The sequence below is a fragment of the Lonchura striata genome, chromosome 6 (genome assembly GCF_050655825.1).
Source record: "Lonchura striata isolate lonStrDom1 chromosome 6, ASM5065582v1, whole genome shotgun sequence".
NCBI lineage: Eukaryota > Metazoa > Chordata > Aves > Passeriformes > Estrildidae > Lonchura > Lonchura striata.
The window spans coordinates 28,517,363-28,543,011 of NC_140708.1; the positions used below are offsets into that span (position 1 = coordinate 28,517,363).

At 51.6% G+C, this 25,649-nt stretch overlaps 3 protein-coding genes across 10 annotated transcripts in view; 2 read left to right on the top strand and 1 right to left on the bottom strand.

Moving 5' to 3' along the window:
* The window catches only part of ARL3 (ARF like GTPase 3), a 30,313-nt gene extending 16,916 nt beyond the window's left edge, over positions 1–13,397 (bottom strand). The window contains exons 1-3 of the mRNA XM_021536338.3: positions 13,341–13,397; positions 3,130–3,273; positions 1,883–1,999 (exon numbers count right to left, since the gene is read on the bottom strand). Of these exons, the coding sequence (XP_021392013.3) occupies positions 1,883–1,999; positions 3,130–3,273; positions 13,341–13,343 (264 nt within the window). The 5' untranslated portion in view covers positions 13,344–13,397. The remainder of the gene's footprint in view (positions 1–1,882; positions 2,000–3,129; positions 3,274–13,340) is intronic.
* Positions 13,398–13,419: 22 nt separating this feature from the next.
* Positions 13,420–20,853, top strand: SFXN2 (sideroflexin 2). 6 transcript variants are annotated; one of them, XM_085583690.1, is made up of 12 exons: positions 13,420–13,481; positions 14,953–15,125; positions 15,427–15,597; positions 16,480–16,578; positions 16,730–16,805; positions 16,883–16,968; positions 17,620–17,680; positions 17,752–17,818; positions 18,364–18,413; positions 18,711–18,760; positions 18,998–19,045; positions 19,436–20,853. In XM_085583690.1, exons 2-12 carry the CDS (start codon positions 14,965–14,967, stop codon positions 19,533–19,535), a joined length of 969 nt encoding a protein of 322 aa, XP_085439816.1. In that variant the 5' UTR covers positions 13,420–13,481; positions 14,953–14,964; the 3' UTR covers positions 19,536–20,853. The 6 variants fall into 6 exon arrangements, with proteins under 6 accessions (XP_085439816.1, XP_021392005.3, XP_021392006.3 ...); XM_021536330.3 differs by lacking the exon at positions 13,420–13,481 and adding an exon at positions 13,543–13,575 and having other exon boundaries at positions 14,872–15,125; XM_021536331.3 differs by lacking the exon at positions 13,420–13,481 and adding an exon at positions 13,543–13,575 and having other exon boundaries at positions 14,893–15,125.
* Positions 20,854–24,069: 3,216 nt separating this feature from the next.
* The window catches only part of WBP1L (WW domain binding protein 1 like), a 58,994-nt gene continuing 57,414 nt past the window's right edge, over positions 24,070–25,649 (top strand). For all 3 annotated transcript variants that reach the window (XM_021536328.4, XM_085583687.1, XM_021536325.4), the window contains exon 1: positions 24,070–24,163. Coding sequence is in view for 1 of the 3 variants with exons in the window: in XM_021536325.4 (XP_021392000.1) it covers positions 24,077–24,163 (87 nt within the window). In the remaining 2 variants the exon portion in view is untranslated. The remainder of the gene's footprint in view (positions 24,164–25,649) is intronic.

The window sequence follows — 25,649 nt, forward strand, 5'->3', positions numbered from 1 at the left end:
AGTTGGCTCAATTTGTAAAAGCACAGTCTGAACCAGGTTTGTCAGAGGGTAAAATTACGGGCTAAAACAGGGGTAAGGACTGGCAGAAGACAGTGAGCCATCAGCATATACATGATCCCAGTTTTAGTGTGTATTGAAATAGCAAAGCACTAGCTCAACATGCCAACATCTCCCAGTTTGGGACTGGGTGTCAGTATTAAGTGCAGCCAGGGGAACTCAAGCCCATCTGTGCACCAGCTATTTTCTGAATTCACACTGCTGCTTCCCCCCAAAGTGATTCGGCTTCTATCCACTCATTTTCTTACTCATATGAAAAGAAGGGATTTCTCTGTACATTGCTTTAACTGGGGTGAGGGAGGGGCAGGGAAACAACTGTTTTCATCTCCTTCAGTCTTCAAATTCACCTTTATTTCTGCACCTCCCATGCACAAGTAAGGGTGGAAGCCCACAGGCTAGTGTAGCTCATTGTCATTGCCAGCAATCTTCCAGATATTGTTTTGTGATTGCACAACCTTTGCAGCCTGAGCACCTGCCACAGCAGGCAGAGATCCCAATGCTGCTGCTTCGCAGGGCTGACCTTGATCTGTACACTTACTGCCTCCTCACCACCCACAGCACTAGAGCCTGGGCTCAGTGGGCAGTCACCTCACAACCACACCATCTCTGTCCTCAGTAGCCACAGAGGAGCACAGTGTGTGTCCTGTTTGTTTCTCAAACCCAGATCATACCCCATGGAAAATCTCACAGATCCTCTTTGCAAAAGCAATCAACCAATTTTGTGCAGTGGTAGCTGTCCTTGAACTTTAGAGTCCAAATTAAGGCTCAAACACAAAGATTGGCAAAAGAGAGTATCAAGGGTTTATTAGTCACATTTAAATAACAGCTTCATTTGGACAATGTTTTCTAAACCTGCAAGCACAGCCAGGCCTTTCAGCAACTGGACACGAGCCTCGGTGAACAGAGTCCTATTCCTAGTTCACTGATCTTTCCATGCAAGTGCACGGAAGCTCCTGATACATTAGTGAGTATGTGTGTCACAGGAGGAAGGAATGGCATCTTTCTGAGAGAGCTTCCCACTTTCCCATGGGAGTCTGCAGACCTTGGCTTTTCTCTGTTTCCACAGGCAATACTGCTTGAGGCACAGAGAGGCCTGCAGCCCCGAGCCTGCCTTCATCCTGGCATATGTGGTTGCATGCTAGAGGTGATCTTTGAAACTAGCCAAGACAGCACCTGGAGAGTCCCAGAGCAATGTGCTCTGGTATGGAAAAACAAGGGTCCTGCACTGTAAATATAATTGTGGTCTTCTGTAGCTAATTGTAAGGTAATTACAGCTAAGTTGTCAAAACCATTAAAAGACAGTCTTATGATTAAAGGAGAAAAAGAAAAGACAAGGGGTCTCTCTGTGTCCCTCACTCAGAAGCTTTCCCATCTGATACCAGACAGAGCATTTAATTCTTATGCCTCAGTTTCTCCACCTATAAAACAAGGGCACCATACTGACCTACCTCTACAAATGATGCTTAAGTCACTAATGCCCATGACAGGCCTTCAGAATCTCCAGTGAAAGGAGCTATAGATGGGTGAAGTGCACGTTATTAATGTTCTTTCATTTGAAAGAGACTGAGATGAGAGGAAAGGAACTGGCTATAAACAGCACCATCCTGTGAAAGTAAAAACATGCAACTGAATGATTTCTGCAAACATAACTGTATTTTTCTTACTGCACTCAACTAATCTTGCCATTTAGCTCAGAATAACTTCTGTTACAATGGCAATGGTGTTGCTGAGGGCTGGGACATTACATTACTTGTTTCTGAATTTCTGGCTGAGACCTTGGAAAGCCATTGCATGAACACAGCATTCAGCTGCAGCCAATACTCACAAGGATATCAGTGTTTTCAAAATAGTTCCTCCAGTATGGTCTGATCTTCCTCTGTCCGCCTATGTCCCATACATTCAGTTTGAAGCCTTGAGACTGTACACTTTTGATGTTGAAGCCCTGGAAAGAGCAGAAACAAAGCCACATAGAGCATAAACCTGAATGGCTGGAGCATATTCGTAGCCAGACATTAACACCTTATATATCCCATGCCTGCAATGTGCAGTGAGGTGGCTGGACAGCCACAAAGATGGATCAGCTGTGGGACAGGCACCAGCAAAAGCAGCCGCTAAACCATCAGTTTGTCAGTGTTCTTAGGTCAAGGGTTGATGCTGTCATGCCTATGGAGACATATGACGCAGTTAGTGCCCTGAGAGAGTTCAGCAGGGTGGGTGCAAGGAAGAGGTGGGAGAGCTGCAGATAAGGAGAAAACAAGGGCACTGTAAGAAGCAGGATTGAGCTTGTGAAAGCTGAGTAGACAGTCACAACTAATATGAAGCCAGAGGTCTCAGCTCAATTCGACACGACACAGCTAATGCTGGGCTTAAAAGAGCAACAGCTGCACATCTGAAGGGTCCATTTCATCAATTAAAGCACCAACTGAAAGTGCATTCATGTAGAAAAACAGGATGTGGTGTGGGCTGGCAACGCGCTGCCACACCACCCAGGGGACCAAGGCTTGGAATTAGGGTGCCAGGCCTGGGAGCTTTGGGAGGCAGCTACAGGGTGGGGGGAAGAGTCTCCCATAGCTCTCTAGCAACCTCCTCTGGAGCAATGCTGCAGTGCTTCTGATGGGAGCCATCCCTCTCCTCCAACCCCAAAGCTCAACAAAAGGGCATGAGAGACATTAGAGAGGAGCACTGGTATATGCAGAACCCTTGGAGCTGGTTGGGTGAAAGATGTAAACAGACAAGGGTTTGTCCAGTGCTGCAGCATCCACTCTACATGTCCCCTGTTTGGCAAAGACAACAGGAACAAAGTCTCATCCATGCAATTGTAGCATGTCTCAAAAGCCTTTTGTAGAACTCCACAGCACTCATCCACTTTTGCACTACCTGACCAATCTGGTCTGACGCTCTCTGGCTCCGTCAGGAAGTCTCCTCTCAGGCAGAAAAGACACAAACTTAATGGTGCACCAGGCTCCAGTTGCTCCCCCTTTTACTGAAAGACTCCGATGAATCATGAGTGCTTTATATAATGTGGCAGGTGGGACCACAGTAACTGCCTCAAGAAGAAAAGTCCTTCCTCACCTGTGTTGGGGTGATGTGGCTGATGTCCTCTGATGCCAGCTGTTTCAGGAGTGTGGTTTTGCCTGCATTATCCAGTCCCAAGAGGAGGATTCTGACCTCCTGATCTGGGGTGCTTTTTAGTTTGCGCAGGATTGACAGTAAACCCTAAACTCACAAGAGAGACCAGAGCTGTTATTTCCCCACCCCAACCCTCATCCCCCACAATGTTATGCCCTCCTCCCTTGAAACAGATTCTGTCTGGTGGTGGGTCCCAAGACATCCTGAATACTTTTCTGCAGTCCCTATTCCCATTTCATTTCCTACTCCTCCCTTTGCCCCTATTTTCTTCCATCTCAGAGTATCAACAAGGTCTCAGACAGCACAAATGTCACGCAGTGGGGTGCACTGCTGGCTGCACTGCTCTTGTCACACAGCTGTGCCAGGGAGACAGTGCCTATGCATACCCTGTGAAGAAGCTGCAGACCACATCCTTGCAAGCTTTTCATCACCTTTATCAGAGGGAAAAACTCCATTAATTTGATCTGCCTCCCAGGTAACTGCAGGTTACTATGTATGTGATATCGGTTCTTCTCATAGAAACTACCCTGGTCATCTCAAACCCCATTTATCTGTCTAAAACATTCTGAACCCATGGGGCATGTGCAGTTTTGATTCTCAGGATGTAGCACTTAACAACTACCTCAGATTACCACACATCCTCACTAAGAAAAGCACAGTGGATTCCAGTCATTACCCAGGCTCAGCTCTCTGAGCTGACAGTATCACTCAGGATTAGGAAACAGAATATGCAGGTCAGCTCATTTACAAACATGCACCTTACAGCAGCACACCCAAGCTTTTGTCAGTGCCACCAGTCAGAGACCAGCACCTCTCTAAAATGGCTGGAAAAATATTCTGGATCCTGGGACATAACCAAGAGATGCAAATCCCCCCACTTCCACCTGCACAGAAACAGGCTGTGACACCAGGAATGCCTCGATGTCTTCAGCACCCTGCCACACTACTCAGCAGCCCCTGTGTGTCAGGGACTCCTCCTCAGAGCCCAAGAAGCACACACCACACTGAGACCCTGCCTGTGGACACAGGTGCTCTTGCTACTAATTCACCTGAGAAAATCCAGGGAAGAAATATACCTACAGCCCCTTCTGAAGCCCTCAGTCCTCAGCCCTCATCTCACCCAGACAATTCCTTTGTTGAAGCCCACTAAAACCAAGAGCCAGGAAGAAAGTTCAAATATCAGCAGAAAACTGAGCCCATGGGGCCCATATGTCAAGCCTTTTTGTTCTCCCAATAGCAAAATGCAGAAAATGCTTCTTGTCAACCTGCAAGGGTGTAATCAGTTAAATGTCTTGAAGTGCTTTGTTGCTATGAGGAACTAAACCCTCTAAATATTCCTGCTGAGAGCCAAGGACTATTTGAGCCTTGAAGGTTGCTCCTGATCCCCTCCAGGTCGCAGCAATCAGAAACTTGTCCTCAGGATAAAGAGCTGCACGTCGCAGTACAACCATCACCACTGCAACACAACCCTGTCTCCAGCAGTGTCCTCCTGCCCACTCCCAACCTCAGCCATTCTGCAAAAGCTGCTTCTGACTACTCACCTCCCTGCTCCCAGGTGGGAGTGTTTTGGGAAGGACTTGGCACTAATGTTTTTTGTAATGCTCAGAGATACAAATGCATGTGACACCTCATCCACCCCTGTAAGCATTTTTGATTTCAGAGGAATTTAATGGGTCTCTGTTAAATTCCGAGCTACAGCTCAAAATACATGTGTGATGTGTAAGAAACAGAGAGGAGAGAAGGAACGTAGTAAAACTGGGTTTGAAAGGTATCTGTAGAAAGCTGCAGGATTGCCACTGTTGCTGTGCTTCTAAAAAGCACTGTGGAAAGCTGAGGTTCAGAAATTCAGAGCTTGTGCAAGCAACAGCAGAACTGCAGTCTTACTGCCCAATAAGCAGGCTGAAGGTATCATCACCTATTTCATAGGTGATAGGCATGTAAAAAACTGGGACTCCAGGCCCTGCTCAAGAGCTGTGAATTAGAAATGGGCTCTGCTTGGTAGAGGGTGCCATGCCTGCTCAGAACAGGCACCGGCACAGGCACAGTAAATCCCCAAATAGCTTTTAGTTGAAGTGTACAGGCCTGTAACACCACGTGCAGGGCCCTGAGGGACAGATGCTCACAGCTGGCTCTCACCCATGGGGCCATGGCTAATGAATTTGAAGGGCTGTGTTCAGTGCAGCCAGCCACTGCAAACCCTGCCAGCCCAACAGCTGATCTCCCTGCCACAGTGCCCAAGCCATGTTCTGCCCCGATGATGGTCTGCACCTCCACATGTCTGAGGAAAGAGAAAAGGAACAGCAAAAATACCTCTAATGGTTACTTGTTTATATGCATGTCCTAAGTGCCCTTGACATCATTAAAAAAACACAAGTTTTAACTGCATGACTAGCAACACATTTTCTTTTCACCTGCCCTCCAATTTACAGTTGTGTTTGCTGGCTTGTAAATCTGTGGATTTATGCTCAGCGTGGACAGACTCCACAGGAGCAGGAACTCTAAAATTCACACATTCTCCTTCCTTTCTAGGGAAACAGTGAATTTCCCATTCTTATGGGCCTGACCCAAAGCCAGTGTACATCAGCAAATGCACTACTGCCGACTTTGGAGAGCTCTGAATCAGGCCCTATTATTTTAGTTTATTGCTCACAGTTAAAAAAAGAAGCTGTTGAAATGCTAATCCTATTCACAGCTCCACTTGCTAAGAGCAGAGCAGTGTATCCCAGAGCAGATCAGGATTAGGTGCCTTTATATTTCAGAATTCAACTCCAAAATACTGAGCGCAAAGAAATGTATTACAAAGTATTGCTTATCTACCACGGAGCAATTCTCAAGGGTCGGGAAGAGGAACAGTTGTAAATGTTAATAGAGCTTCTCCCATTGTAGATGGATGCTATTTCTGGGCCAGTATGACAGCCTATGAGAAAACGATCAGCATCGTTCCATATTCTACTCAAGTGACACTGCTGCATGGCTGATCACAGGATTATCGGGGGTAGCCAATAGAAGAGAAGATATATATAGAAATAAAAGTATTCTCTAAGGTATAAAGTAAGCTGATTTAAAAGGCTGGAAGACAAGCAAGACAACATAGAGAAATGGACTTTATTTCAGTAGCTGCCAGAGTAGGTTACATGTTCTGTATATAACAAATCAAGAGCCAAATAATAGTATTGGTTCCTGCTACTATTTTGTAAATAGTATTTAAAACTTGAATCCAGCATTCTCCCTGTAGTTAGCAAAGATTTAAAACTAAGGAAAGCCATGTTCAGATGCATTTCTCATTTTTTTCTTTTTAATTTTTTAATTGGTCTTGTGAGCACACTGGCTAGAAAGACAGAAGGCATTTCCTGACAGCTTAGTAGATTGTAAAAAATAACTCAGCAGAGTTCCCTGCTGCATATCACCACGATGTGGGACAAGCAGCCCCTATTGCACACACACTGATGGACAAGCACTCCTCTGCTGGCAAACACAATGCTGAAACTAACAGACTGAGGAGAGTCAGAAAGCAATGCCTTGTTATTGGTGGGAGCTGTCAGGTAGAAAGCCATGAAATGGGAAGATCTGGTACAAAGAGGATGCACAGAAGCAACAGAGGAGGAGCAGATTTTTGAAGCAGGGCAGGTAAGAAATGTCTCGTGCTGGGACTTAGCCAGTCGCGAGAAGGGAGGATTCCCAGGATGCCTGCATAGCAGCCAGGCCTGTGGCACTTGCTCACTGGAGTATCCAGGGTGAGAACAGGACACGTCTTGAGCAGGCCACGGTAGATGTGAGCTAGCTGAGGAGCTGCAGAGATGCCTCACAGGAGTGTAAGGGCAGCGTGTCAGCTGCACAAAACTAAGCAGACTGCGGCATCTGCAATAGGGAAGGGAACTGCAGATGCTGCTCAGATAATGAACAGCACAGCATGACAGAATGTACAGCCTTTGGAGAAGGGCAGCCAGACAGAGCAACTCAAGGCTGGGCACAGTCAGTCAGCATTCACTTCTTGGTCACCTCTGGGTTAAGCAAACTATGTCTTATATCAGATTGGCTTGTTTAAAAACATCTTTGTCCTTGGTGGAGAGGGTTTTCTTTACAAGCACTGTGAGGAGACAGACTGATGGGGTCAGCAATGAGGAGACTGTATTTTCCAGACAGCGAGCAGGAACATACAATAAAGAAAAAGAGACTCCTGACAATTACTATGAAATCAGAGTGGGGCATTAAATTCGAAGATGCAACTAAATGGGTAAGAGCACTCATAAACACATTGAGCATGAAAGCAAAGCTAACCATCTTATTAGCATCCTTCAGAAAACAGGGATGCGTGGTTTTATGAAAGTATATCATTGCTAGGTTTAAAATACCCACCAAATTATCAAAGGACTTTCAATTATAGCTGCATGCAGTAATCCTATTCTCTCTCAAAAAAAAAAAAATCCTACATATATAAAAATACTGTGACATTTATAGTCCTAGCTAAGGGTTTTGTGGGTTTATTCATTCTGTATATGGGTCTCTTGAACTAGTTGATGTATGTAACTATATCCTGCACCACAGAAGCCACTGAAAGGAAGATTCACTTTACCGGCCAAAGCAAAAATTGGTTTGGGACAAACAGAGCATTGAGATAATCTGTTTAAATATTGTATCAGATTGGCAGTATAAAACCATAATAGAAAGAACAATTCTCCCTTGTACTGAGGGTTGGATACACGGGGCATGGATAAAAAGCGTGGCCCACAAGCTGCTGCAAAGCACGGTTGATTCTTAATAGGAAAGAGAAGTAAATGTTTTCTGTTTAACTTTATCAGCCACAAGGCTCAGATAATGAATTTAAAATAAAGCCACCCTCAGTCACCACCAATTGCTTATCTACTAGATGTGGACATTTAGATAGAATCAATGCACTTCACCAAGATGTAACAGAGCCACAAAGCTCAGCAGCTCAGCCTGCCATTACAACCACATCTTTCCCATCTCTACACCTCTGCAGAGATGCCCTCTTCCCCACTACTGCAACCACAAATCACTTAATCCTCAAGACTCATCTCAGCCAAGCACATTTGCCATTGAGATGACAATTCCTGTCTCCCTACAGCTCCCCAGCACTGCTGAGCTCTATTCACAAACTTCTGTGACTCTCCTACAACTGTGGGAGAAACTTCACAAAATATCCATAAAACCAGCCCATGATTCTTCTGCTAATTCCTTCTCTGCCACACCTACAATCCTTGGTGAGGTTTAGGCAGCAAACATGTCAAGTTCAAACCTGTCTTGGATTCTACTTATTCATATCAGTTGGTTATCTCTCACCCCAGACAGACCATATTTCCATGGCATGGGAGCACCTCCGTGCTCTGCCGGCACAGCACCTAGCACAGCTCTGGGCACCAATTTATTTACTTTCTATTAAGCAATATGGTAGCGGTTCACCATTTTCAAAGTGTAAGTTAGAGGGTACACGTGATTTCAGAAAGTCACGCAGGAGAAGCTGACACAGGGAAGGACGAGGGGCTTAGCTGAGCCAAATATCTTGCCTTGCACAGGGGATATATGAGGCTACATTTGTCATCCAGGGTGCAATCCTGCACAGACAGAGCTGGAGGAGGGGAGTCCTTCCTGACAACTGCACTGATTAGCTGGTGTCCTGAAGAATGACGTCTGATTACCTTTATCTTCGGCTGCAGAACTGCAAATGTCACTAATGGTCATAAAATCATCCAGTCTTTTTCAAAATACAACCGAAGTAAATTAATCTATTGAGCACAGTTTATTCAATACTTCTTACTCTGGCAAAACTCCCAAAAAATCATTTGCTTACTGCATGTCTCCACCATATGGTGTCATTCAATGCAGACTTTCTTTCCTGCATTGAAATCCAAAATTTAACGGAGTCGAGTCACCTACAGAGTTTTTCCAGCTCAAACTACTAATGTAGTTTTCTGTTAAAGAGGTCACACAGCACTTTCCAGTTTGATGCATAAACCAATACCAGCATGAATCCTCTTTTCATAATTAAAATCAAACTCCCCCGGTTTCAGCAGGTTTGAAAAAAGTATTTTACCCTGTGCAGAGAAGAGCCAATGCCTAGCACTGGACAATGTCAGCAGTCTCTGTCTAGTATCAGAACTTCAAAGCCTTGGCCAGTGACTGGTATAATTTCCTATCTGCAGGTGATTTCTCATATCATCCTCTCAGCAATCAGTAAAATAAACCAAAAAACATGACATTGAACTGTACTGAAAACTGAAGTAGTGAGACACTTATAATCCTTGAAAGCATTTTTAATAGAGCCATTTTAAATAGAGCCTTACTGACAAGGAACAAGGGATAAAATAAAGAATTTCTAAGTATAAGGTATGCCTAGAGCAGGCAAGATATAGATGCAGGTTTTCCTAGAAACATGAGCTCAAGACCAGGAGAAAGATGCCTGACTATGCATTTAGCTATGCTGGTATTTTATCCTTTTCACCAGATGTGCCTTATGTCAGCTAGGCACTCTGTGACTCAGTTTCCTCAACTATAAAACAGGGCCACACTTTGACAAATCTGGTTTTGACACAGTGATGTCATCTTCCATCAATGGTTTTAGAAAAACACTAGCCATCTTCTGGCCCCAGCATCTATCAAGAACATACCATGTCTCTTGGTAAAAATTGGTATTGCAGTGACAATAGAAAGCATTATTGTGATGAGGAAGCCACAAGCTCTGCTTTTCACAGTATTGCCTAAACTTTGGAAAGCAGCATATCCTTTCATGTAGCAGCCTCCCTTCGTCCTTGCCATGCACCCACTGCAGATGCTGCTTAATGGAGCCAAAGACTATCAGCACTACACAGCTCTCCTGCTTTGCAGTTTTATGGCTCATCCTTCCCTCCGTGCTCCAACTACAACCTTCCACCACCCCTGCCCCATGGCTGTGAGAAATCCTAGTATGCTCTGCAGAAGAAGACACTGCCCCTCTGTACTTACTCACTTGGATGAACACTGAAATAATTTAAACCTCAGCATTAACCCTCTTATCACTGGAGCTGGAGCAAGCAGACATCGAGGGGAGTTTTAAGCGCTTCCCAGTGCAGTCAGGACATGGTAGGAACGTGCTCATGGGCAGCTACCATGGCTCAGACGACAAGCAGTAAATTGTTACATCAAGCTGTCTGGATGATTTCTGACTGCTGACCCATACCCCCAGGCTGCCATAGCTGCTTTGAATGTATTTGCTGCTGTTTTGGAGTTTCTACCACAAATGATTGTTCTGTTTTAGTGAAAGATGAGAATCTAGAGAGATAGTGCATTGCTCTCCAGTCCTCTATCCAGTCCAGCCAGCCCACCAGGCACCCCAAAGTGCCACCCACCCTAGAGTCTGAGTGGTTATAATTCAAAAAACAACTCCAAGAAATGGAAAATAGAAAAAGAGGCAGTAAAATGTTGTATCAAATAACACGAACACTGGTGAACACCCAGTCACCCTCTCTGCACACAAAGTGCCTGGATAAGAGCAGCCAGATCCCAGACTACACCAGCTTATCAGGACATCATAAGGCAGAAGAGTAGATCTGGCAGCTGCAAGCCAAATGTGTCTCACGAAACACTGCACTGCTGGAGGCAGCTGCCTCATCTTTATAGCAGATGCCCATCCTGTGATGACTTTGGTGCCTGGTGTGACATGCCCCATCACCAACTCATCTAAAATAGAGCAGATCCCACAGGCTTTATCTCAATCTTCTTCTCTGTGACCCAGCAGGTAGGGATGCAGCCAGAATTAACCCAGTGAAGATGAGAAGCTGCCTTTGGTGCTCTTGCTTACACCTCCTCCCATGCATGAATCCCGCTACTTGCATGAATCCAACTTATGTCCAGAGGGCTCCTGGACAAAATAAAGCTTTGCCCTTGGGAAATATCCTTCCCTATTGCTATTGCCTTCTGCTTGTGCTCGCTCTTCATGCAGCATCCTCATGAGTGGCTCCACATCCACAGCAGCTCTCTCTCACCACCCCTCACCCATAGTTCCAACCCCTCCTTCTAGTCCTCGCTGCACTTTGCCAGCATCCCACTTGTTCCACCCCAACTACTTTGGCATCTAAACCCAAATTGTTTCCAACACCTGGATGACCCTGGTCTATCTTCCAACCTTCCTCTAACCTCAATTTAGACTGCACTACACCCTCACCACCTCACCTGTCTCCCAGCATTGCCCTCCACCCAAGACACACAGTTTTTTCCTTCATTCCATGCTACTACCTCTCAAACAATTTATTTCTATCACCCAACACTTCTTTTCTCCCTGGGATCTTTCTTTCTTTCATCAACATCAAAACTCCACTTCCAATCTTTCCTACAGTTTATTCTTATTTCTTCTTTTGAACCTAGACTGTCCCTCATCTTGCCAGCCCATAGCAGAAAACCCCAGAGCACACAACATCCCAGCAAACTATCCTAGCCAGCCAAACACTGACTGTTTTTTTCCCACTGACTCACCAGACGGTCCATCCCATCCAACTGGCAGTTTTCTTTCAGCCTCTGAGCACTTTGTCCTGGCCATCTCTGAACACCTAACCCCTTCATCCAGTCTCTCTCTGCCATGATTGAACTCCCTTTCTCAGGCTGTGTATTAAAAACCATCCCTTCTACCTCAGCAAGCTGTCCTCTAGCTCCCTCAATTTCTACAGCCAGGATTCAAGTCCCACGGTGGCCTCCTCCCATCTTGGCTGGGCTGTCCAGTGTCCCTTTAGAGTCACAGCTGCTCCCAGACTTTTCACAGACAATCTCTGAGCGCTGCCTTCCATAATTGCCAAGGTCTTCCATTGCTCCTTCCCTCTTCAGGACACTGCCATCCTGGTCCCCAGCCCTCCCAAGCACCCACCTCTGCATCACACCTTCTACACCTTGACTGAATCAGCTCCAGGCATGCTGATTCCATCCCAACAAAGAGCCCCCATAGCATCTTCCCGGCCTCTGTCTAGACCTGATTCACAAAATCACAAAATCAATTAGATTGTAAAACACCTCTGAGATCACCAAGTCCAACCTATGACTGAACACTTACGTGGCAACTAGAGCATGGCACCAAGTGCCATGTACAACCTTTCCAATCTCCCTAAACCCCTCCAGGGATGGTGATTGAACCACCTCCCTAGCCAGTGCTTTACAATGTTCAATCACCCTTTCTGTGAAGAAATTCATCCTAATGTCCAGTCTGAATCTCCCCAGCACAGCTCAAGGCTATTTTCCCCTGTCCTGTCATTTGGGTCACTTCTACATGGGAGAAGAGGCCAATCATCACCTGTCTATGACCTCCCTTTGGGTAGCTGAAGAGGGATAAGGTCACCCCTGGGTTTCCTCCTCTTCATACTACACAATCCCAGCTCCTTCAGCCACTCCTCACAGGACTTGTGCTCCAGGCCCTTCACCAGTTCTGTTGCCTTTTTTTGGACTCAACCCCCTTTTTTATGTTCCCCATAACATCTGTGTGTTGCCAGGGCCCCAACCCCAGCCAGGGTCTTCCCCAAACTTGCACTGTTCTCATCCCTTTCTACGGGTGCCTGCACCCGCACAGCCCCAGGCCCCCATGCCTGGCTGGATGCCCCAGGTGGGCACTCGGACCCCGGGCCAGCCAGGGTCCCTGGGTGGGTGTCACAGGATGGGTCAGGCTGCAAGGGACCACAGTCGGTCATCTGCTCCAACGTCCCACTAGGCGTGGTCATCCTTTAACATGTGGCACAGGATCGCGTCCAGATGGTTCTGGGATATCTCCAGTGAGGGAGACTCCACAAACTCTCTGTGCAATCTGTTCCAGTGTGTGGTCACCCGCACAGCAAAGTTCTTTCTTGTATTCAGGTGGAATTTCCTGTGCATCAGTTTCTGTCCGTTACCTCTTACCCCAGTGCCCGACAGCACCAAGTAGAGCCTGGCTCGGCCCCCCTGGTTCCATCGCCTTGGCACCCCCTCTCACGGCCCAAGGCCTGCCCGTGCCTGCCACGAGCCCGGCCGGGCCCGACAGACCCTGCAGCCCCCATCACCCCACGCTCCGCGGGGGGATCATCCACGGCCTCAGGCACCCCCGGCCGCGCTGGCCCCGGCCCTCACCTCAGCCCAGCCCAGCCCAGCCCAGCCCAGCCCAGCCCGGCCCGGCCCGGCCCGGCCCCGCCGGCCCCCGCCCCGCTCACCATCCTCGGCGCGGCCCGGGGTTACCATGGGCAACTGCGTCACACCCACCGCGCGCCGACGTGCCCGCGCCGGGGGCGGGGCCAGCGCCGGGCCACGCCCCCTAACGGCGCGTGCGTACGAGGCCGGCCCTGCCGGGAGAGGTGGGCGCGGCCGCTCGGAGCTCTGTGATTGGCTGAGGGCGGCCACGCGGCGGAGCGCGGGGGCGGGAGGCGGGAGCGGGGCCTGGGAGCGCAGGTGGGGACACGTGGGGGCGCGGCGGGCCGGGCTGGGGCGGGGGCGTGCCGTGCCGAGCCGTGCCGTGCCGCGCCGTGCCGAGCCGTGCCGTGCCGGGCCGGGCCGTGCCGAGCCGTGCCGTGCCGTGCCGAGCCGTGCCGTGCCGGGCCGGGCCGTGCCGGGCCGTGCCGTGCCGAGCCGTGCCGGGCCGGGCCGTGCCGAGCCGTGCCGGGCCGGGCCGTGCCGAGCCGTGCCGTGCCGTACCGTACCGAGCCGTGCCGGGCCGGGCCGTGCCGAGCCGTGCCGGGCCGTGCCGTGCCGAGCCGTGCCGTGCCGGGCCGACATAAGCCGTGACCCAGCCGCGCTGGAGGAGTGCCGGGGCTGTGCCATACCGGGCCGAGTCTGGGGTGTGCCGAGCTTTGCTGTGCCTTACGGAGAAGGGCAAGGAAATTGGCGAAGGGTCTGGAGCTCAAGTCTTAGGAGTGGCTGAGGGAGCTGGGAGCGTTTAACCTGGAGAAGAGGCTCACGGAGACCTTATCGCTGTCTACAGCTACCTTTTAAATGAGGTTGTAGCTAGGTGGGAGTGGGCCCCTTCTCCCAGGCAACCAGCGACAGGAGAGAGGATACAGTCTGAAGCTGTGCCAGGAGAGGTTCAGGCTGGACATTAGTAAGAATTCCTTTACAGAAGCGTGATTAGATACTGAAAAGGACAGCCGAAGGAGATGGTGAAGTCACAGTCCCTGGAGGTGTTTAAGGAAAGACTGAACATGGCACTTGGCTAGGGTTAGGCTAGGTTAGCCATGCTGTAGTTGACATGGTGATGTTTGGTCATAGGCTGGGCCCAGATGATCTCAGAAGTATTTTCCTGCCTAATTAATTCTGTGATTCTGTGCTGTGCAACCGTGGGCATGTGGCGCAGCACCCCGGGGAGCATGCAGGGCAGTGCCATGGCAGTGCAGAGCAGCTTTAGAGGGATGTGCAGGATGGTGCTGTGGCAGGCACAGCACAGTGTGAGGTGCTGTGCATACTCGGGGGCTGCAGAGTAGTGCCCCTGTAGGAGTGCCTGCAAGGCAGCCTTGTGGAGGGTTGAGCTGGTCCCTACAGTGCTGTACAGCACCATATCACCCCAAGGAGGGGGTGCGAGGTGCTATGGGGTGCAGCACAAATGGGGTGACCCCAGGCAAGCAGGATGATGTGTGAAGGAGTGGCCTGACTGCAGTGTTCTGCTGACAGCAGGAGTGCAGGGGCCTCCTGGCTCAGGGCTGCTGAAAGTCCAGTTGTCCTGTTAAACATAAACCTGCCATGGCTCTCATCCAGCTGCTCCTGTGGCTGTGGCAGGTGTGCACTCAATGAGCAAGCAAGAAAGGATCCTACTGAGCGGCCTTTTTCCCTGCCCAGACCTACGCCAAGATGGCCACAGTTTCTCTTAGCTTCAACATTGACTCCCCACGCTGGGACCAGAGCACCTTTGTGGGCCGCCTGAAGCACTTCCTCAACATCACCGACCCTCGGACAGTGCTGGTGCCAGAGGAGGAGCTGGACCAGGCCAAGGCCCTGGTGGAGGGCTGCAGGTGAGAGGCAGGGATACAGACGGGGGAGGTGCTGTCCCTGTGCTCATGGCCATGCTAACCACTGTGCAGTGTTGCAGGGGGATGGAGTCATTCTCAAGCAGGTGTGCAGCGATGTAACGTCTGTTGGAGGTAGTTTTGGGGGCGTTTCCCAGGCTTCTCCCAGGAGCTTCAAGTTGTGACATGCATCCTTCTCTGGAGATGTTTCCTCTGCCTTTCATGTGGTGCCCAGAGCTCTGTGCCTCAGCAGTGCTGGGTGCTGGCAGGTCTGTGCAACTTCCCCTGATGAGCTTTGGGTTTGCAGGGCTGGGTTGGTGCCACCAGGAAGCAGCCAGGAGCAGCTGCTCTATGCCAAGAAGCTGTACGACTCAGCCTTCCACCCTGACAGCGGTGAGAAGATGAACCTCATTGGGAGGATGTCCTTCCAGGTGCCAGGGGGCATGGCCATCACTGGCTGCATGCTCCAGTTCTATCGGTGAGCTCCTGGGGACAGCCCTGACAGCCCCTAGCCCCTCTCGAGGTCCCTGATGGCCAGAGCAGAGCCAGCCTGCCTCTATGGGGCTGGGTGCTGCCTAAGGCATGCCCATGGCTGCTGTGTTTGCCTGTGTCCCATGGTCAAGCCCAATGTCTCTGGGATCTGTCCTCAGCACCCAGCCTGTGGTAGAAGCATCACAGATTCCTCTGGCCCATGGCATGGCTGGGTATGGTCTCACCTCACCCTGAGCTCAGCTGACATCTTCCCATAGCCCCTGTAATGATTAATGCAACCAAATCCTGCTTGGCTGCTGCGCTTGGTCTGTGGCCCATAGCAGTCTTTGAAACTGAGGAACAAATGTGCCCCTAGGCCAGGCTGCTTCAGCATCCCCAGCCCCTGCTGACAGCTCCCTGCATTTCCCTTCTCTACTCCCCTGCATTCCAAAGCGTGCTCCCTGTGTCCCTTCCTGCCCCACGTCAGTGTCCCTGAGACACCAACAGAAACCCAGGCACCCTCATTCCCCAGAGCCACTTCTGTCCCTGTGTGTCTGCTCCTTGCTGCTTGCTTTGACAAAGGCTTATCTCAGCCCAGCAGAGGATGGCTGCCACCCTGCTGAGAGCTGTCTCCCACCCCTGCCCAAGTGCCTTGCAGGACTGGGCCCTCCTCTTCCTATGGTCCCCAGGGTAACCAGAACTCCTGGGATCATTTCCCAGCTCTGCCACTAGCTTGTCACTTTGCCACAGTTCCTCAGTTTTCCCTTTGGAGACATCATGATGAGTGGATTGCAGGCATCCTGGCTGTCTCCCTGCCAAGCCTGGCCACAGGCACAGGCCAGGTGTCCCTGACAGCCCTCAGGTACTCTCCCATCCCTTCCCTCCACAGGACAGTGCCTGCTGTGGTTTTCTGGCAGTGGGTGAACCAGTCCTTCAATGCCTTTGTCAACTACACCAACCGCAACGCTGCCTCCCCCATCTCTCTGAGGTGAGCAGCCCAACAGGATGGAGTGTGTCCATTTGATGCACCCCTGGATGCCCTATAAAGACCCTCTGTGCTGTGTCTTGGGCACAGAAGGAACAGGGCTGAGTCCGAGTTGGTGATTCTGTTATCTCTCTTCTTTGAAATTGCTGTCCAGGCAAATTGGGGTGGCTTATGTCACGGCCACTGGTGCAGCCCTGGCCACTGCAGTGGGACTCAACCTCTACACCAAGGTATGCCAGGCTAGGGCCAGGTGGGGCAGCTGGGCACATCCTGCTCTCCCGTGCTGATGCCAACTTGTTTCTCACAGCGAGCCCCACCCTTGCTGGCCCGCTGGGTCCCCTTTGCAGCTGTGGCTGCTGCCAATTGTGTCAATATCCCCATGATGCGGCAACAGTAAGTGTCACATGTGGCTGGGGGGCTTGAGGGACCCAGCTCCCTACAAAGGCAAACTGGTGGCAGCCAAGCTCCTGGGCTGCCTGCCCTCCCTGCCTTGGATTCCCCTCTTGAGAGCTGGAGAGAGATGAACTGGGGTCTGTGCATTTGCAGTGCTGTATCTGTGGTGCAGGGTGCTGGGTGGGATGGTTCAGCCTCCACCCAGGAGGGGGATTTTCGGCTGAGGATAGCTGCTCTGGAATCCATGCTGGAAGATCTCTCAAACCCAAAGATCTCCTGCATGTCATGGGAGAACCCCAGTCCATTATATCTTGATGCTGGGACACCCCAGTTGGGGTCTTTGTTGTGACCTGTGCCTGCTGCTTGGTTATCACAGCACAAGGAGCTCAGGTACTGCGTGAGGGACTGTGCCCTGGCTCAGCTGTGTCTGTCCCTAGCACGGCCAGATCCTGCTCGCAGCTGTGCCCTGAAGATGGCAGCATCGGCTGGGCTGGGGACCGTGGTGCTCCGGGGTGCTGGAGCCCCGTGCCCTGGGGGCATCCGGGGCTACTGTGTAAAAAGGACTCCCCTGGCACCCCCTCATCCTGTTACTGTGTCCCTATGCATTCCCGGCCATCCTGTCCCCCACTCACGACTGCCTGTCCCCTTCAGGGAGATCATCAACGGGATCACAGTGACAGATGAGAACAACAATGAGCTCGGCCGCTCCAGGGTGAGTCTGAGGATGGGGATTTGGGCTGGGGCACGGCGCTGCCGGGGCTCACCTGCTGATTTTGCTTGCAGAGGGCAGCAGTGAAGGGCATTGCGCAGGTTGTGCTCTCCAGGATCACCATGGCAGCACCAGGCATGAGTGAGTGTGGGGCAGGAGGGTGCACAGCTGAACTGGGGACTCCCCAGGACCCTCCACCTTGCCCGCCCCTGCTTCAGTTTCCCTCATGAAAAAGAGGGAGGGTGGCCCTGCGTCCCAGATGGCATTTGCTCTCCTCATCCGGCCATTCCCATCAGAGGTCCCCAAGCCCCCAGCCCCCTCCATGTCAAACCACAGCCTGGGAGACAGGGGGTGCTCCTATGGCAGTTTGGCCCCACAAGGATGCATCTCGTGCTCTCTGGCCCTAGCCCCTCACCCTGCAGCCCAGCACCCCCTCTGCTCCTGAGACCCTTGACAAGCCCAGAAGGACAGACAGGAACATGAGGGACACAGACCATGCTGCCCGAGTGATGGATGTGTGGGGATCTTGTGTTAGGTCCTTGCTGTCAGCAAACACCCAGTTGCCCCCAGCATAACTAGCTGCTTCCACGGCCTCCAGGTGGATGGTCCTGCTGGGACAGCCCTGCAGGCTGGCTAGCAGGATAGCTGTTCTGGGATCTGGGCTGACCTTTGCTCTCTGTGCCTAGTTATTTTGCCTATCATCATGGAGCGGCTGGAGAAATTCACCTTCATGCAGGTGAGTGCATGTTTCCCCTGCCAGTGGGTTCTGTGGTGCTCCGGCCCAGCTTCCCTGCTGCTGATATGCTGGGGATCAAATGGGGATTTGCAGAGCCCGGCTTGCTCTGCTCCCTACTTTAGTCATTGATACAACCAATGGCCTCTCAAGTGACATGGGAGGCTATGAGAGGGTGGCAGGGTTTGGTGCACACCAGAGGTGTTGGGCATTCAGCCCTACTGAGGGGAGAAGTCTGCTCACCCTGTGAGTGGGTCTTGTAGCGAGGCCAGGGACTCAGTCCTGGCTCTTCTCTTGCAGCGGATCCGGGTTCTCCATGGACCTTTGCAGGTGCTGCTCTGTGGGGGCTTGTAAGTATCTCACTGCTCAATCACCTGTGAGTGCCTGGAGTATGGCTCCAAAGAAATGCTTGAAAAAATACTTTCCCAGAAGAAATTGCAAAGCTGCTTACCTTTCAGCTTGGACTTTGCCCAATTATTGGGAGTCATGGGGTGTGAACAGCACTTCTTGGGCTGAAATCCCTGTGGCTGAAGGGCAAACAGGCTGGGATCCCCAGGACTAATGCTCTGCTCTTCTCTGTCCCACAGCCTCCTGTTCATGGTGCCAGCAGCCTGTGCCCTCTTCCCCCAGCGATGGTACCTCTTCCACTGTTTCCCTCTCCTGCATGGGATCTCAGGAGCCTTCTTCCTTCCCTAGTTCCTCTCTGCCCATCCCAGGAGAAGTGTGATGGGCACCCACCCTTTAACCCAAGGCAGTGCCTGCCTGCACACACTGGTGCCCAGGGCAGCAGGAAAGCATGTGCCTCCCCTGCTCTGTGAGCTCTGTGCTGGGAGCAACAGGACATCCAGCTCCATGGGCAGCTCTCTGCTTTCCAGCACTGGGAGGGAAGGGTGATGGGTCTTTCCATGAGCCTGCAAGATCCCAGGGTCTGCAGAGGCCTCAGATGGCAATGGAAAGGGAGGATGGTTTGACTGCTGGTTGAGGAGAAGGATCATGGCTCTCAGTGTCTATCTCCCTCTCCACAGCTCCCTTGCACTGGCTGACCTTGAGGTGGAGCTGCGTGACAGTATCATGGCCAAGCACGGGGACAAAGTGCCGTATGTCTATTTTAACAAAGGACTGTGAATGAAGACTACCTCAGGAGCCATCACTCCCCTCTGGCCTCCTGCCACCACCATTCCCACGTCCCCTGAGCAGGGTCAGAGGCACAGTCCAGCCCAGATCTGTGCCCCCACCCAGAACCTTCTCTGCAGCCTTCTTCCACTGTAGAATCAGGATCTGACTCTGTGTCCAGCTTGCAGCACTTTGGGTGATTCTGACCCATGCCCATCTGCTGCTGGCCATGTCTCAGCCTTTGCATGTCCCTCTTGCCCTGAGGGATGCCTGTGCTTCCTGTGCCTTCCTTTGGCCCAGCCTGTCTTGGCCTCACTGGGTTTGGCCCCATGAGGCTCTCTCCCTTGTGGCTCAGAGCAGTTCTACCTCCAAATGCAGATATCCTGCCATTGTACCAGCAACCAAACCACATTCCTGCCTTAAACCACCACAGTAGCTTCTTCCCAAGAGACAGATCATGTCTTGGCAGGTGTAAAAGGACCTTTTCTCTCTGCACCATGAGAGTGACCATTCCAAAATCCAGAGACCAATGCTTGGACTATGCATTCCTTGCTCTCAGGTTCAGGTTCTATTGACTCTGTGTTTGCCACAAGCCAGGAAAGAAATAGCTAATTGTTTTTAGCTCTAATTTTTTCATTCCGCTGAGCACTGTCACCCTTGTCCTGCATCTCTGGTCCCCACAGCAGAACCATGAAACTGCAACTTTAGGGGACGATTGTCTCTGTGCCCTCTTTGACATGGGGAAGAAGACAGAAATCACAGAATTGTTAGGGTTGGAAGGACCTCTGGAGGTCATCTATTCCAGCCCCCCTGCTGAGGCAGGGTCATTGGAGCAGGTTACACAGGAATGCATCCAGGTGAGTTTTGAGTATTTCCCGAGAGGGAGACTCCACAACCTGCCTGGGCAGCCTGTTCCAGTGCTTTGCCATCCTCAATGTGTAAAGAATTTCTTCCTCATGTTGAGGTGGAACTTCTTGTGGTTTAGTTTATGGCCATTGTTCCTTGTCCTGTTGCTGGGCACCACTTGAAAGGGCCTGGGACCATCCTCTTGGCACCTGCCTTTGAGACATTTATATGCATAGATGAGATCCCTCTCAGTCTTCTCTTTTCCAGACTGAACAGACCTAGCTCTCACAGTCTCTCCTCATAAGAGATGCTCCAAATCCTTCATCATCTTTGTGGCCCTCCACTGAACACTCTCCAGTAGCTCCTCTCTTTCTTGTCACAGTGCTGTCAAGGCATTCACTCAGGCTCTGAATTCACTCAGTGCTGATGCACTGCAAACAGCAGAGGAAGGTTGAAAAATAAATGCGGTAATTTTTAAAAACCAGCTGTGGGTTGTGCTTCTGGCTGATCTCTGTTTCTGGTTCTCTGGGCTGGGTTGGTTTGTGCGTCTCACGCTTGCCTTGGAAGGGAAAAGTGTGGACTTTGTGACTGACCAAGCATCAGGGTGAGGGTAACCAAAGGAGCCAGGAGAAGGAGGAAGAGTGTGAGGGATGGCATGAGCTCTGAAACCCTTGGGCCTTCAATGGCAGCCTTCCCGAAGGGGTTCTTGGGGATGCAAAGTGCTATGTCAAGTGACAAAGGTGGTTGTGCTGTACTCACAGTGACAGTCATCCTCTTCTGGGTCCTGGGAGGATAACACTGGGTGACCCTTCCTACACCCATGGGTGCTGTTTATCTTCATGGCCAGGCAGAGTTTCATGAGGCTATCTTGGATCTGCCATGAGGCCTCTCCCACCCCAAAGGAGAGCAGCTTGAGTGTGCTGCAGCCTAGTTTTGGGGGAGAAAGGACCCCAGGTCCTGGACTAAAGCCTCTGCTTTCAATCAGCTGCATCCAGGCTCTCTGTAGGCTGATGAACATCCCTTGGTGGGACATGTGTGTTCTAACAAAGCCTTATGATGTTGCTGCTCCAAGAGTCCCATGGCCCAGTGGATGATCCTTGCTCCTCCCTCCAGTTAGGGATACATGTCAGATCTCTGGGGCAGCAGCATTCTCACATCAGCCACGTGCCTGAGTACAGACACCTTACCCATTCTGCTCCCTCAGAGAGAGCAGCCAAACCCAAAAAGTACTTCTTGAAGTGCCAAGCTGTATCCACAGCAGGTTTGCTTCTGCCAGAGGTGCAACATGCAAAGATAATGTCTCCAACCACATGTAGCTACTGCTAGAAAGCTGTAAAAGACCTCTAAAATAATTAATAGCAGAGCAGAAAGTAGGAAAACATGTTCAAACTTGTATATCTGTTCCCTGGGCCTTATTAGATCTCTTGTTAAAGCACAATTAAAGTAATAGATAAGCTCATGAAATGAAACAGATGTCACTCCTGCTGGGAGTGGAGAGGAGCCACAAGGAGACTGCCCTCTGCTTTTCTTAAGCTCCTTAGCTCACACTGCTCTTGTCCTACACCCAAAACAGCTGTGATGACTTTCAGAAAAGTACCTGTAGCGATCTTTTGGGTCTGAGGTGCCTCTGGCATGCTTGGGAGCATGGCAATGTTTGTAAAATGATGTGCTATAGCACCCAAAACCTGCCTTTTCCCTATTCTTGCTGTTCACCCTTCCTGCCTTGGCAGTTTGGAGGGGTCCTGGCAGGGCAGGGTGCTCCATGGGCAGTGATTCTGGGGCAGCCAAACTTGGGACCGTGGCAGCAAAGCTCAGCTGTTTAGCCACTCCTTTTTTCCTGTCCCTATCCATACTAGAGGGACAATGGAGCACAGAGACCCCCTGAAATGCTATTGCCATCTCACATCAGCTCTTTTCCTGCCCTGGGGAGTGGGACATGGTGCAGTTTATTGCTTATGGACAGAGTAAGAGGTTTGCTTTGGGCTTGTAGAATTGGCAAGCCGTGCTCAAGACAGAGCTTCCCTCCCACCTCCCTGAGCTTATAGCAGTGGATTCCCTCTTCAGATCAACATGGATTTATGCCAGCTGACAGTTCAGCTCAGCAGGGTTTCTAGGTTTCTAGGTTGTAGCTGGAATCTCCCCTCGAGGATTCAAGTAATCTCAACAGCTCACATCACTCTGGACATGGTCATTGCAGCCAGTGCCTGCCAGCCCTCCCCAAAACCACAATAAGTCCGCAGCCTGCCTTAGTCTCACTGGGGAGCAGAGGAGTTGCTGCCAAGCTGTGGCCAGCCTGGCCTCCATTTCCCATTGCAACAGGAAGGAAATCTCATCGCAAAGAGTCAGAGCCAGACGAATCCCTGCTTGGGAAGAGCAGTAAGTGTTAATTGCTCTCCAACTATGAGTCACACCTGATCTGGACTTGTCCTATGCTCCCATGAACTCCATGCCTTCTCCCTGCTGTGCCTCTAATTTCAGGGCTAGCTGGGAACAGGAATAAAGCTCCTTCAATAACTGTGTGTGGCGGAAATGTCAGTGTTCCAGCATGTTTACGACCTCACTTCAAATGGTAACCACACCAAAGATGTCACATTGGTCTGCAGCAGAGCCAGTGTAGGGGCTGCAGAGGCTGCTGGGCTCCCTCAAGCACTGGCAGTCCCAGCAGGAGGGCTTGGCCAAGGGCCAGTGGAGGCCAGGATCTGGCTGCCACAGGAAGAGGAGCGAGCATGGTGAAGGTGTGACGGGGAATGCCTGTTGGCCCACACTAGCAGCTGGCAGGTGAGCTGATCCACATAAAAAAAGGTAGGGTGTGATATAAGTTATTAAATCAATTATTTTTTCTGGCCTTATCTGAGCATCTGATGAACCTCATTATGGCAATCCGCCATGGAGGCTGTCTGGTATGCTGGGAGTGGCAGTGTAGAAACCCTCTGACGCTGCCCCAGGAACATGGGCTGTCTCTCCCGAGCTGTGAATGCCCAGTGCTGATGTCCCCACTCCGGCTGTGAGCGTGCACGATCACTGTGTGGGGACGTGCTGGGACACAGCCACAGCGGGAGACCCTGTTCTCCATGCTGCTTATGTCTCCCAATGATGCTGGCACCAACAGATTGCATCCAGTGCCATTCCACTGCTGCCATCCCAGCACCCTCTCCATGCCGCACTTCCCGGTGTGCCCCAGGCCCGGGTGGGCTGTTGGGGTTTGGGACAATGTGAGCAGGGCTCATGCTGAGCAGGAGTGACCAGCTGAACGGAGGATGAGTGCCTGGCGGCTACAGGGATGCTGTGGCTGTGGAGGAGGATGCCTGTGGAGCCCCCTTTTCGCAGTGCCCAGTTGTGCTCACGGGGTTCCATTTGTGTGTGTGTGTGTGTCTCTGTCTGTCTGGGTATCTGTGTCAGTGTGTATGTGTGTGCGCGCACTCCCCGCACCCCTCTCCAGCCAGTTCCGCCACTCACAGCATGGCGGCCCGAGCAGCCCGCAGGCTCCCTCCCCGCGGTGCCACACTGGAGATGGCAGCTCCCTGCGCGCAGACCCCGCCCCTCCCGGTTCTGCCATAAGCGACATCGCTCCGCGTCAATGGCAAGCGGAGAGCCGCGCCGGCCGCCCAATAGACGAGTGCTGAGGGCGGGTCCGGGCGCGGGGTGCCCCTGGGCTCCCGTCCCGGGCCGCAGTCGGGCCGGGGAGGCGGGAGCGGGGGGTGGGGGGGATGGCGAGGAGGCTCCGCGCCGCCATGGCCCTGCTGCTGCTCCAGGCCCTGCCCGAGGGGCTGCCCGCCGGCGCGGAGCCTGCCCAGGTAGGGCGAGCCGCTCGGGGGGTCTGGGGTCGCGCCCTGCCGCGCCGGGGGGCTGCGTCCCTGGGAAAAGGGGCGGCTGTGAGTGCGGGCGGCTGCGCCGGCCCCTGGGGCAGCGGCTCTGGCCGGGAGTGCGTGAGGTGCCAGGGGGAAGAGGCGCTTGGGGGCCGCCTGAGGTTTGGGGAGCCCCGTGACTTGAGTGAAGCTGGAGGAGATGCAGAGCCGTGGCTTCGGGGCTCCTGTGTACCGGGGGGATGGAGAGGTGGGGTGGGGATCCAGGCACGGGTGGCAGTGCCGCTTGCAGGGGCTTTGTGCGGCAGAGTGGCTGCAGGACGACAGAGAGAGGTGTTTGAGTGGACACCAAGGGGAAGGCGGCTGTAGTGAGGGCAGGGGCCGGAGCTGGCAGGTGCGCAGGGGTCTGCGGGTGGAGATGCAGGTGCCTTTTGAAGGTGGTGATAGGGAGCAAGGTGACCTGTGAGGGGACAGAGCTGAAGGAGGTTTGGAGTGAGCTGGAGGGTGGCAGTGGGACAGAAGCTGTGGGTCAGCAGGAAAGTGGGACTTGTGTGGTGCTGCCCAGCACAGGTGAGCTGGTCTTCCCGTGGCAGGAACAGTGGAGAAGGCTCAAACCTGTGGGCAGCGGGAAGGGAGAGCGTGTTACAGCTGGCATGAGGGGAGCCAGGCCTTGTCTTTGTAGGATCTGACTGCCCAGTTAATACTTTTGTTGTGCTGGGAAGGGTTTTAATGAAGTTGGCTCCCTCTTTTTCGTCTCTTTACTCCGTCTCCTGTATATGCTGCAATATGTACTGTTCACATCTCCAGTGGTGGTCTTGAGTCCAGCAGGGTAGACACCTGTAACTTCTCCCACCTTGATGTGTATGGTCAGTGACTCTCAGTGAGGACTCCACTCGGCCAAGCAACCTGTGCATGACTTGGATCTTATGGTTCATGGAGTCATTATGTCATCTTCACCCCGTGGAGAGCATGGATGGAACATGATGACTTCTGGTTTGATATGGTGTATTCTGTATAAAGTACAAATTGCAGTTTGCATTTGTTGAAGGTCAGAGATAGTGAGATGCTGATCTGTGACTGTACGTCACAGGTGTCATGGGGTGCATTGTGCTTAATGTCAGAGGGATGCAGATGGATGTATCCTTCTGGAATGCATCTACTAAAATACTTTTCAATATTTCTGCAGGAGGAGGTGAGGAATTTGTCTACGATTACAGATGTTATGCCTCTTTTGAATTCTGTTCTTTTTTTCAAGATCTACCTTAAAAGCTGTGTAATTTGCTGTTGGTGGAGCTATCCCAAATCCCCTTCAGCCACACTGAGGCTAAGGCTTGGCTGTTCCTGCCCTAGACATGAGAAATGAGCATGTAACAAAACTGAACTATGTGTTTTCCACATTGTCTTAACTGCCTTTAATAGATGGAAGTCGTGGTGCTTGCTCCATTTCACCTGCAGGCTGAGGTACATAAACTAAATG